Source organism: Tenrec ecaudatus, chromosome 4, assembly GCF_050624435.1.
Source record: "Tenrec ecaudatus isolate mTenEca1 chromosome 4, mTenEca1.hap1, whole genome shotgun sequence".
NCBI lineage: Eukaryota > Metazoa > Chordata > Mammalia > Afrosoricida > Tenrecidae > Tenrec > Tenrec ecaudatus.
This window is the reverse complement of record NC_134533.1, coordinates 200,798,848-200,811,700: the sequence shown is the minus strand read 5'-3', so window position 1 is coordinate 200,811,700 and position 12,853 is coordinate 200,798,848. Positions and strand designations below refer to the sequence as shown.

Below are 12,853 nucleotides of genomic sequence, written 5' to 3'. Positions count from 1 at the left end.
CGCATTGATCGTGAGCTTGCTCTTAGGCTTTGTAGGTCTTTGATAAACTACACAGCATTGCATTTCATTTCTTTTCATTTGAACTATAAAACAGTAGGATTTCATCAAATGATTCCTAAATTAAAGCCTTCCTGGTTCTCCCTGTGGGGCTGCCAGTCCAGATGGCAGAAGATGAATAGTTGCGGTCACAACCAGTTCTTGAGCACATGTTGTATGTCAGGCATCCTGACATGTTCAAGGGTAAATTCTTTAGTCCTCTCCTCGGTGGAGGAAGGGGAATTGAGGCCAAAGACCTCTTAGTAATTGAGTGTTTCACAAGACTGGTGCTTACCCCGTAACATTTCAGCACTGGCATGTCTGTAAATGGATTGTAGGAAACATTTCTGCAATGAATTGCACTCTTTCTCAACTTCATAGTAGAGCATCCCCTGAACATATTCTAACCCATTTTTTTGTGATTCAAGATTATCACTTCAGAGGTCACACCAACAGGTTCCCCAGGTGTCTCCGTCTGCTTTTTTCCAGACTTTTCTGTCTTCCCTGCCCCTGTTGTGTAGGATCACATCTCTGCCCTCCCCACCGCCAAACTGCCCGCCTCTCCTTCTGATCTGCTGAATGCTTGAGTGGAAGGTAGAAGGACCACATGATGCCCAAGATGGGCAACTCTTGGATATAGAGCCATCGCTTCTGAGGGGTTCCCCGCTTCTCTGTTGTGTTCCCTTTCACACGTAGGGCCTGCAGTCGCCATTGACTCCGCGGCAGTGAGTTTGGCTTTTTGATTGGGTCACACAAAGGCCCAGCATTAATCCTATTTCTAGGAAGAAGCGTGTCTACAGAACCAGAAAACTGTGTGCCTCGTTGGCCTCCTCAATTCTTCTGGGAGAATGTTGCCTTCCTTTTTCCCTCTCCTATTCATATAATTATTTTGTTAACACTGGTTTGTTTGGTCCATTTAACTCAGGCTTATTTAAATTGGGACTCTCCCCTATTTCCTTCAGGTGTTGTGCCGAAGCCATGCTTTGGTGACACTGGTGTTGCCCTTGCTGTCAAGCAGTTACTAATGCACCTGACCATGATTCGGTTCCTAACCCAGTCTCTGGGAGGTTCCTTGGGAATTCGTACTCTATGATATTTGGTATGACCTTTGGAAAACTATGGAGCCTTTGTGCCAAGGTTGTCAAGGCCCCAGGAATGCTTCTGCCCAATGGCTGCAGGAGAGTCCGGCTTACTTGCTTATTATACAGATCTTGACTATAGCTAAGACCTTTTTTAATTGGTTCATTATCATTGCAAATGATTGTAATTAGCATGTTGTATCCTGCTCTAATCTTAAACATTACTTTTCTCAATTCCTAAAGTATTTTTTTTGCTGCTGTACTTCCCGTAACTGACGGGTCTGTGGAGAGGACCAATAGGTGTCTCAGGCAGTCCTCTGTCTCGAGTTGGCATAGCCCAGCTCTGGGAATGGCTGCAGATGGAGTGTAACCTCATCCTCGCCTCGTCTCAGCGTGGATCAAAAGCAGCTCCGGACCTCAGGGCTACCACGTCCTCGGTACTTCACCGACACACTGATCTGTCACTAGAAACCTCAGTGTGGTTTTCTTCTGGGGAAATCGTCTAAGGCTCAGGTTCTTGGCATCTGTCAACATTGAGTGCCAGGCCAAATGTAAGCATGGCCTCTTTGCCCCAAGGTCTCCCAGCTGGATATGGAGAGCACAAGCCACGGTGAATGGTACCCTGGATGTAAGGCTGGCCCAGGTGCTGTGGGAATTGAAGAAGGAGGCACACCCATGGTGTTGAGGCTCAGCAGGGGGGTGAGGGCTCCAAACTGTGCGTAGGAAAGGGGGAGCCTGGTTATTCTCCCAGTGTTTCCTGCGTTTGGCACTGGGTAGTGCTGAAGAGCGACAGACTGCAATGTCAGACCCCGAAGGGCCCTGTAGTCTTACAAGGGAAAGGACCTCTGCAGAGGCATCGGGAACGGCTCACAGCACGCCGGACTCGGAGGCGAGTGAGACTCGGTCAGGATGGGCGGAGTGCCTTGGTGATGGCCCAAGCACTCTCATAACGTGTCGTCATGTGTTCCATCTTCATAGAGATTCTGTGAAGTATGTAGATCCTCTGAGTCCCAGTTTTAAAGCTGAGAAACTTGGAGTGTAGAACGATTAGTGATTTGTCCAAAACCATACAAATGGCAGGCCCAGGTGGTCTGATCTCTAATAAGTCTGCTAAAGTAAAAGGAATATGTCTTAGACAGACAAAATCGTGTGGTCTGACCCAGTGTGTTTGGAGAACTATTTAGCCAACATGACGGTGCCAGTGTTGCTGTCGGATCAACTCTGTTCCCTGGGGAATGTGTAGGACACAGTAGAACTGCCCTCCCAGATTTTCAAAGCTGCAGAGTGCCACATCCCCTGCCGTTCCCCGTTCCCCACTGCGGGCGGAGGCCAAACACAGACCTTGCCGTTAGCAGCCTGCATGTAGGCACAGGGCCGGAGCTGACATGCGAGGGGATATGTCGGAGGGCCAGGTAGTGAAAGAACCCTGTACCTCTTGAAAAGACCGCTTGTAGCTTTCCGATGGAGAGTTGTGGGTGGGATTAACCACCAAGGAGATGCCGTCAGAGTGTCTGTTACGAAGTTCGTTCCTGCAGGAAGGAGACAGGGCAGCACCAAGATGACCGCGACAGCCCAGGTGGGATGCTGGAGGGACTGCCTTGTGGGAGGTCTGGCCTCACCACAGTCCAGGGGAATCTTTGAGCTGGCAAGTAAGGTGGGGGTGGGGCTGCACGGAGGTCTAGAAGCAACAGGATTAGGGTTAGAAACCTCAGTCACTAAGCCACCCATCTGTAAAGAAGATAGTTTGGATGCCCACACCTGGTTGTGCCTGGAATACCAACTTCTCCAAGAGACTAGGAATCATTGAACTTCAAAGGATTTAGCTGTTGGAGGGAACCTTGTTGGTTTTTTTTTACACATCAGAAACATTGGCCTCAGAAAACCAAAGAAACTAGCTTGCTCGGGGTCACCAGCTGGCAAGGGCACACCTTGACAGTGGAGGTCAGGTCTCCAGTGCCCGGTGTGAGGTGTTTCGTGACCAAACCTTGGGCCCTAGGAATCCAAGGAGCGGCCTGCCTGGCTAGTGGCTGCTGCTTCCTGGGAAATTCATTCAAGCAGGGAAGTTTCTTGTAAGGTCCGGTAGATGGGACTCCTGGGACCTGGCACATGTCTGCAGGAAGATTACCTATCAGTGAGTGGAGTTAAAAGGAAATGATAGTCAGCTAATAAGTAAGTGTATAGTGTGAGCTTTGCCCTCCCCTGGGCATCTTTAGTGATTGACGGACCCTGGAGACTAGAGAGAGCTAGCTGCCTGCCTGCTGTGGGGTAGCCTTCGCTGTGAAAAGCAGAGGGAAGCTGTCGTTCTGAATAGCAGTATGCTGGCTTCACGGTGGATAGTAGATCTTTTTTTTTCCTTTTTGAAGTGCCCAGGAAGTAGGAGTGGAGAGTTGATCTGAAACGCGAGATCAGACTCGACAGAGATGGCATTCTGAACAGCTAGAATAGTTTATCTGAGTCCCTGGAATACCGCAGCTTCTGTATTCGACACTCCTCTTAGGCCCCCAGCCGGACCCACCTAGACAGCCCTGTCCTTGGGAATAAGACTCAGGAAAGGATTACAACCAGTGTCACGTCTCAGCTCCCCTCTGACCTCATCGCCCAGTGCTGAAATGGGGGCGGATTAACCTGTTGGATGGATTGGCCACGGTTTTGTTGTTGTCATCCAAGCTGCCTTCAGCCCTGTTCCCATCCTGGGATAACAAGGCTGGCGTGCCACTTTCCGGAGGACTGGGTTCCTGTTACACAGAACAGTGAAGCTCCGTCCACAACAAAGAATCTGTCGGGTGCCATGGGAGGCTGCTGTGGGGAAGGAGCAGGCTCCCTCCGGGCTTCCCCTCACCTCGCACAGCCCAGATAGTGTTACTTCCATTCTCTTGGGGACTCCCAAGTCCCAGAGGCCATGCTGTGGACCGCTAGAAATGTCCTGAGCTTCATGCCCAGACTTAGAATTTCACAGGTTCCCGTTCCTCGATCCATTTTCTCCTCCTGGCTGCACCTCTCATCCCAGAATAAAAATAAAATCCTAAAGTAAGGTTCTGTTAAGCATGACACTTTAGGAAACGATCTAATGAACCTGAAAGAGTGTGAGGGGTTTTTCCACTAGGCTGAACCTAATTTTAGCAAACCTATCCATTGTTCGGGCTTCAGATGCCTTCTGGGTTTGTTGTTGGTTTTATTTTTTTAAGCTGCTGTATGTAGGTCAGACTCCCACCATTTTGTGCTTTGATGCTGCTGATTTAAAGCTGTGTCTCTCTCACCTCCCTCTTCCCTCTCGAATAGGGAAGAGGTAACCCAGAGTCTTTGTTTTGTCTTTTGGAAACCATACACATACACACACTCCTTTCGTTTAACTTCACAAGACTTCCTGCTAGGTGTTTCCGTCTCAGATTTCCCGAGGGGAGGAGGAAGAATCATGGAAACTCCCTCCAAGGCATAGCCTGTGCCGAGGGGTCTTTGTTGAAGAATGCCGTCATGACTTCATCCCACTTTCCTCCATCTCTTTTGTTGCTGCTCCCCACCTCCAAGGAGCTTTTCCATCTCATACACTGAGGGCTCCATCCCAGTGGCTTTGTAACAGCAGGGGCAGAGGGACTTGGTTTCTCAGAGGGCTGTAGAACCCATAATAGGGGAACAGCGTCTTTTTCGGGCTCCTGGCTTTAGAGCCCTGGCAAACCTTAGGTCCTCTCTCTGAGCAGGTCGCCATAAAGATGTAGGGAACTAGGTAAATAGGCCACTGCCTCCAAGCAGGTTGCTCTGGTGACAGCATTGCCAGCCTGGCATCAGGAACGCAGCATGTACGTTCAGTTCACGATGGACAGCTGTGACTTCCTGGCGCTAAGTCAGTGTACCTGAACCGCTGGGCTGTTTGCTCCCTGATTTCTGGAGGGCCTTGCCAGAGTGCACACTCAGCTGCTGCCGAGAACGGCTCTCTCCAGCTAGCAATGGCAAGGTGGCATCACATCGTCCTCAACCCCCAGCTGCAAGACGACCGCTTTTCTCTTCTCCAGACCAGACTGCGGTGCACAGCGGTTACGGAAGGCACCACTAGAGGCAGAATTGGGACCGAGATCAGATTCAGGCCCCCTTGTTTCTGCTTGATTTCTGCAAGTCACTCAACCTTGAGCTTTTCTCCTCGGGGATGACAACAGTTCAGAGTTGTTATGGGATTGAATGATGGCTGGAGGAACACAAAGCTCTTCAGTAAAATGATGAGAGACGTGGGATTATTTCCAGGGACTCCCATAGCAAATAACCACAAACTTGGAGCTTAAAACAAGAATTTATTCTTCTGCAATTTGGAGGGCAGGATTCTGATAACCCTGCGGGGGTACCTGGACAGAATCTTCAGTTCTTGTGACTGGTGGCATGACTGGTTTGTGGCCACATCTCTCTCTCTCTGTCACCTTCGCCTTCCATCTCCCCTGACTTCTCCTACTGCCCTTAGACGGACACTTGTCACTAGCTTAGGGCTCACCCAGGTAACTCCAAGTTCATCTCCAGATCCCTAATTTAATTACATTTGCAAAGACTTCTTCCGAATTCAGTCACATTCACAGGTTCTAGGTATTTAGGATGAGGCTTTCTCCTCCTGTAAAGAGTTGTAAGAAAGAAAGAGTTACAGTATCAAAATCCCACAGGGGCAGTTCTCTGTCCTCATGGCAGTGAGGTTTCTTTTTAAAATCATTTTATTGGGGCCTCGTACAACTCTTATCACCATCCATACATACATCAACTGTATAAAGCACATTAGTTCATTCGTTACCCTCATCATTCTCAAAACATTTGCTCTCCACAACGATGCTTCTTTTTTTAAAAAAGTGAGGTTTTTTAAGGAGGGATTAGAACCTGAACCTGTTCCTTTGGATACCACAATTCAACTGAGACTACCTGCTGCTAAAATCACTGAGCGTTGAAAGTAAGTAAAAAATCTAAAAACTCAGGGAGCAGAGTGGTCTGCATCTGGACTAGAATATGCCGTAATTTTCTGTGCTGCTGGCTGGGAATTGAAGTCCTTTTACGTATCGTGGGAAGAGTTTGGTGGGTTTTTTTTTTTAATAGAGGCTTAGTATGAGCCCTCACTGTCTCTGTGACCATAAAGTAATCTCTGTGTTTCTGAGTTTCTGCTCACTCTGAAATGAGAGTGGCTGCTGTGTCTGACGGGTATTGGAGGAGCCAGCAGCAGCGCGGAGTGAAGTGCTTAATAACTTGTGAGGAACTGTAGCAAAAGTCCCCTTGGTCATTCAGAGCCCTGTGGTCAATATGGCTGGTCTTCAGCTTCAGTCGCTTTGAGAACCACAGTCTCAGGACATGCTAAGTGACTTTCCCAAAACACCACCTGCTCGTGTTTTCACTGAATGGTGTGACCAAATTCTCCCGGTGGTGGGCCTCTGAACCCCTGTGCTGGGCACTTGCAGAGTCACGCTGCAGCGTGTGGGAAGGTGAACAACAGGGCCTGAGAATCGCTCGGACATTGGGTGGCATGGCATGCTTCTCTACAGTAGCTCCTTCTGGATGGTGGGTCCCAGAGCTGCACCCCTCACAGCTGCCCATCAGCAGAGTCTTGACATGAACAGCCCAGCCTCGCAGGGTTTTCTCTCTCGGTCCTGTTTCCAACAACAGGCATTCAACTGCATGGTCTGAGTCTTTGTTAAGATGTGCCTTTTTCTAAAGTGGCAAATAAGAATCTTTGTTTAGGTTATATTCAGCGCTGTGGCCTTTTAATGGCCAGCTCACTATTGGGTGGTCTGTCTTTCAAATGTTCCTAGATTTGATTCAGGCACTCTTAATGTCCAGCTGTTCACGACTGAACCTTGAAAACAGTGATCTTCCATGTTGGTGAAAATTCTGAGAAATTTCAGGGTCTGTAAATACAGAGTACTGGAACCTAGCCGGTACTCATTTGTTATGTATTGTCTGGGTTGGTCTTCACATTATACCAGTAAAGTCGAGTAGTTACAACTGAGACCAGGTGTCCTGCAAAGCCTGAAATATTCTAGCCAGCTCTGCAGAAAAGGTTTGGTGAACCCTGTTCTGAAGGCTCATTGCGTATGAGAACCCAAGAGCGCCTGCTATCCCTGTCCCTAGGGTCTCTCTCCTAGCCTTCACTTCAAATGGTTGTGTGCTTCTTCCCCCCCCCCCCCCTTGTGGGTGGAGGGAGATGAAGGAGATGTTTAGGTATGAAGCTCCCTTTGAGGGTGGTCCCACGGTAGCAAGCAACCCCTTTCCGTTCAGAGCCCCCACATGAAGCTGTGCCTTTGGAGCCTTGTCATTGCACTGCGGCCTGGCTGGCTGGCAGCCCTGCTCCTTGTTCCCCCCGGTCTGGGTGTGGTATCTTGTGCCCCCAGGAAGACATCTACACTCCACTGCTCACCCACAGTAAGCAGAGTGAATGCCTGCTTTCGCAGAGGCTGTCTTCGTAATTGTTTCTCTGAGCTGCCTGTTTATACCAGGGCTTAGAGTAATGAGTCAGTCCACAGACCTGCTCCTGTTAACCCCACCACCACCAAAAAGAAAGAAGAAACCGGGGATACCATGTGTTACTCAGTGCTTTGTTGGTATTTTTAAATTTATTTTTAAGCGTTTTATTAGGAGTTCATACAACTCTTATCACAATCCATACATACGTCAATTGTGTAAGGCACATCTGTACACTCATTGCCCTCCTCATTTTCAAAGTATTTGCTCTCCACTTAAGCCCTTTCCATCAGGTCCTCATTTTCCCCCCTTCCTTCGCTGCCCCCCCCCCCCAGCTTTGTTGATATTATTTAGATCCTTTATAGGGTCTGTTACTGTCTGGGGCCATTGGTCTTTCTGACACCCTTTCCTGGTGTACTTCTTCCTTCACAGGTCAGATACCAGGCCCAGGTCCCATGATGCCTGGGCAACCCATGCCGGGCCGTATGCTTCCCACCGTTGCAGCCAACATCCACCCCTCTGCAAGTGGCCCCGCACCTCCTGGTATGCCTCCAATGCCAGCGAGCATCTTAGGACCACGGGTGCCCCTCACAGCACCTAACGGCATGTGTAAGTAGCAGAGTGGGGTGATGCTTTAGCTTGTTCTGCCAGGGAACGGACTTTGCATGTGAGCCAAGCCTCCTCACCTTCCGTGGTTTAGGAGTTCCATAAGCAATCTCAGTGACCTGAGACGGTGGGTCCCGTGATTCGTGTTGGGTTACTGCTCTCCAGCATTCCTGATGAGCAGGTGCACCAGTGGAGAGGGTGGCGTGCATCCATTCAGTCAGGCTGAAGGGCAGGTCTCGCTCTTTGCTTGTTGAGCCTGTCCAGTTTGAATCTTGGTAGACATACAGAGCTACAAGTTCTTTTCCCTGCAGTAGGCTTTTGTGACAACAGAGTTCAAAAGTTGTAAGTGTGAAGACAAGACCAGGGACTGGTTACCATTGAGTTCATATCTGACTCTTGGTAAAAAAAAAACAACCCATGCCAGGTTTCTAAGACTTAAGTCTCCTGGAGCAGAAAGTCTTCTCTCCAGCCCAGCAGCTGCTGGGTTTGAACCGCTGGCCTTGCAAATAGCAGTCTAATGCTTAGCCAGCAGGACTCCTTAGGAACTGAGGAGAAGCTTAATCAATGCATCTCTTAGCACCCTGGCTCTACAGAACCGGTCTTGCTGCCTTGGGTGAGTTGTGCTCCCGTCAGGCCTGAGATCCGGCTGTAAGGTGATGTGTGAAAGCTGAGGTCAGCATGGAAGAACCTCAGGGATTTGGTGGAGACCTACTGGGTTGGGTCACGTGAACAGACCAGGGAGCAAGGATTCACTTTCCTTACTCCTTTCGCGTGTTTTCATTTCTGGCAAATCCAGTGAAGTTTTTAAAACCTTGAATTTTTTTAAAACCTTGGATTAAATCATCTCTAGGGTTCCTTTATACACTAAAGCAGCTCAAGGTAAAACTAGTAAAGGGCCTGAGACACTCAGACTAATTGTCCCCTCAGGACCGGGCCTAATTTGGTCCCAAAGTCGAAGGACTGCACGGTCTGCCTTGACAAAGGCAGCTGCTGGAACACAGCTGTCTGGCCCTCGAGGAAACAGTTGGTACTCAAGAACTTCTTGATGGTCTGTTTTGTGCCCAGCTTGGCACTGTGGAGAGAGAGCAGTAAGCAGCACACAAGACCCAGGAAGAGCTCTTACTTAGCTGAAGAGAGAAAACTGGCACTAAGAATCACTAAAATACAGCAAAATTGTGTAATTTGGAGAGAGGCTGGATTGATTCTGGAGGGGGCGGGGCACACCCTGACCCTGCCTACTTCCTTGACCACTAGGGTTGAGGCATGCCCCCATGAGCCTGGCATTTGGACCTGGCCCACACAAGCTGCAAAAGCCATAGGCCTCTCAGGCTTCGTCAGTTACCCACCACACAGGAAATGACTGCACTGTCATTTTCACTGAATGGGTTTCTTCTGCAGCCCCTGCCTTTCCAGCACTGACCTCTTCCTCTTGGTTGTGTTTGCAGATCCCCCACCACCACAGCAGCCGCCGCCCCCACCGCCCGCAGATGGGGTTCCTCCACCTCCAGCTCCAGGCCCGCCAGCCTCAGCTGCACCCTAGCCTGGAAGAGGAGGGAATCCGTGCCCAGCGCCACCAGCTGGAGAGGGGATGACAAGACTGGTGCTCCTCACCTCCCTTGGGTTTCTTCAGGATTTGTCTGCTCACAGCCCCAAACACGTATCCTGTACCTCCCCATTTCTCCTTCCCTGGGCCCCCTTCGTGCTCAGACACCCCTGGTGCCAGGGTCCTCAGCCAGCTCTTAAGGAGAGCCTGTGGTGACAATGTGCCCGAGTCTGCAAAAGTGACTTTCGGCCCGGCCCCCGTCTTGGTGGGCTGGCTGGGTGGGCTGCCAATTGGCTGTAGGTCCTGTCATCCGGCATGCTATGGCTTTATGATTTTTGCTCTTACGGCAGGTTCTCCTTTTGTTTTTTGCTTCTATTAATAATGCTTTTTTCAATCATTTTCTTTTCTTTCCCCCTTGTTGTTACTGTTTTAAAAGAGAGCATCCTAAGTAAATAGGAACCAAAAAATTGGTGGTGGGCAGGGGATGGCCACAGGGGACAAACTTTAAGGCATTATAAGTGACCTTATTTCTTCTGCTTATCTGAGCTAAGAACAGTGCTGATGGTGGGGTCTCTTGAGACATTTGCCACACTGAGACACACCAAAATGATGGGAGATAGGGAAGAAGGTGGACCCCACTGATTTCCGTTCCCTGGTGAGGGTCGCCACCCTGCCTCAGAGAGCATGCGACATCAACTAATGTGGGGTAGGGAAGGGAAGAGCCCTCTTCCACAGGCCTGCTGGCTCTGGTTTTCTATGCAGATGATGGGTGGGGGTGGGGTGGGGTGGGGTGGGGGTCTTACATTTTTTCTGAGAGCAGTGTGAGCTTTGAGGGTTGGGGTTTGGGAAGCTCTGCCTTAGTCCCCTAGGCTAGCCAGGGTGCTTTTGAGGGTGTAGGGCAACGGCCACCCAAAGAGTCTGGCCTCTGACTGCTTTGTGTGCATTCTTTTTCCCTCTTTAAGAAACCCTCAAAAAAAGAAAAAGGGGCAGGAAAAAATGTGGATCGTAGTCAACATTTTAGATGATGAAAGTCTATTGGGGTGGCTGGACGTGCAGTCCCCAGACTACCTCTCGCAGTAGCCAGGGTGAGCAGAGCACAGCGAAGCATTGCTTTCCGTTTGGGATGGGATTGCAGAAGTGGGATGGGACCACTGCCCTCTCCGTCCCTCCATTCCCTTTCTGAGCTCTCACATTCCATCTATCACAGGGTGCCAAGGCAATGCCAAGGAGCTCGCTTGGCAGACAGAGCGTCATGCTGTGGGGCTGGGAGGGCAATGCCATTCCAGGGAACGAACTGCAAACTGCCTTATTTGAGCCCATTTCTAGCCCTGTTGCCTGAGAGTTCTTGTTTTTCTCCTCTGGTCCTTCCTCCCTGTCTCTCCCCGCCTTCTCCCATGGATGAGGAGAAAGGGTGCTGTGCATTAGAGCTTGATTTTCAAAGCACCTGGCCTAGTGACTTCACATTCTTATTACCTGGAAGGCAAGGTGGAACATCTTTGGGGGATTTTTTTCTGTATATTCTAAAAAGCTTTACATGTCATAGGCGGTAGGGAGGTGTTTCTAAAACAGTTTTTTATTATCAGAAAGCAAAAAAATCCACAATTGAGATTTGCCTTTTGAGCCCTCAGGTGTTGCCTCTAACCATCTGGTCGTCATCACCACCCGAGCAGAGTCCTAGCGCGGGGGACCGCGGTCTTTAACATGCTTGGCTGGGCTTTGGGAGTGGACATGAGCTGGTCCACACTGGGGTTTAGTTCCAATTCATTTGCCTCCTGAGAGACCCCAGTGCCTTTTAAGAATGACCAGGGTTCTCCCCACTTCCTGCCAATCTTTCCCAAAGGAAACTCATTCCAAATACCTTTTCCCCTGGGGTCCTAGAAGGAAAACAGAATTCTGGTTCACACTGTGGTTGGTCCCTGGTAACCTCAGGTTTTTTAATGTGATCACTTACAAATTTAAACGATCCAGGTGGAAATATTTCTACTATACCGCTCATGATCCTACAGGATATCTGAGTTCTCTGCGCTGTTGCGTTTCAGGATATGCAGTGACTTTTTCTTTTCATGTCTGTGATCTAGTTTCATTCCTGATGTAGAGCCGCCCAATTTTGTGAGGAGCGGGGGAATTATATGTGGTTTTTGTACGAGTGTGTCTGCCCAGTGTGTGGTTCTTTTGGAAACATGAGGGGAAGGGGCTTGGGGACATGGGAAACCCGGTCCGAAAGGCTCATCTTTGCAGTGAATAAACGGAGCACCATTTCTGAGTTCCAGTCCTATTCTCTGCGCTCACACATCAGGGTTCCTGTATGTCCGATGACAGCCCCACATGCACACACCCCGGGTTTGGGCCAGCAGTTGAAGGGTGCGTGTCTTCCAGGGTCAACAGAAAAGAGGAGTGGAAGCCCTTCAGGAAGGACAGGCAACATTTGACTCCCACGGGCAGAGTAAGTTCCCTACGTAAATTGGAGAATATCGGGATTCAATGTAGACAGCTCAAAGTTAAAAAGAGTAGAAAATTCCCTAAGATTTGACCTTGTCCAAAGATAGTGCTTGTGCAGGTACTGGGGCCAGCCCTGTGTATAGACAGGACGAGGGCCATTCCCTTACAGCGTTTATGAACCCGTGATGTAGCATGAGCAGCTGGTTCGGGCTTTGTTAGGGAGGTGAGGGAGGTGACTGCCCGGCTGCTCTTAGCAGTGGGACAAGGTGAGCTCTGCCCGCGCTGCTCCTTCCTCGGGGTCCACCGGCATTGCGGGATTAGCGCCTCCACTTTTCCAAGGGTCAAGGCAGACGGAGTAAAGACTGGTTCCCAAAGTTGGGTGTGAGGTCCCTTGAGTGTAGCGCAGGACACGTACATCAGTCATTTCTCCAGAAAGTGGGTTCCTTAGTTGCTTCCTGAGTAATTCCAGCAGATGGGATTATGAGTTAGCAGTAGTTTATGGTGGCCCGCCCTTTGAGAAAGGCAGTGAGAAGGAAGGGTATTTGTTGGGTGGTTTTGAAAGCAAGAGCCCCACATAATTCCTGGGTACATTCTATGAAACTTTTGTGAACATGTGCGGCCCTGCTGTGGCAGGCCTTGAACCTTGTGTTGTGAAATTGTCATTGTGATTAAGAGTACCAAAATCCCCAGGCTGTTCCCAGTGTGACTAGGTGAGGGGGCGTCTGGGGCATAAAGA

The 12,853-nt window shown here is 49.7% G+C and overlaps 1 protein-coding gene across 2 annotated transcripts in view; it reads left to right on the top strand.

Annotated features, from left to right (window-relative positions):
• The window catches only part of SMARCC1 (SWI/SNF related BAF chromatin remodeling complex subunit C1), a 138,701-nt gene extending 126,760 nt beyond the window's left edge, over positions 1 to 11,941 (top strand). For both annotated transcript variants that reach the window (XM_075547258.1, XM_075547257.1), the window contains exons 27-28: positions 7,962 to 8,138; positions 9,581 to 11,941. In XM_075547258.1, coding sequence (XP_075403373.1) covers positions 7,962 to 8,138; positions 9,581 to 9,675 — 272 coding nt within the window. In that variant the 3' untranslated portion in view covers positions 9,676 to 11,941. The remainder of the gene's footprint in view (positions 1 to 7,961; positions 8,139 to 9,580) is intronic.
• Positions 11,942 to 12,853: the final 912 nt, after the last annotated feature.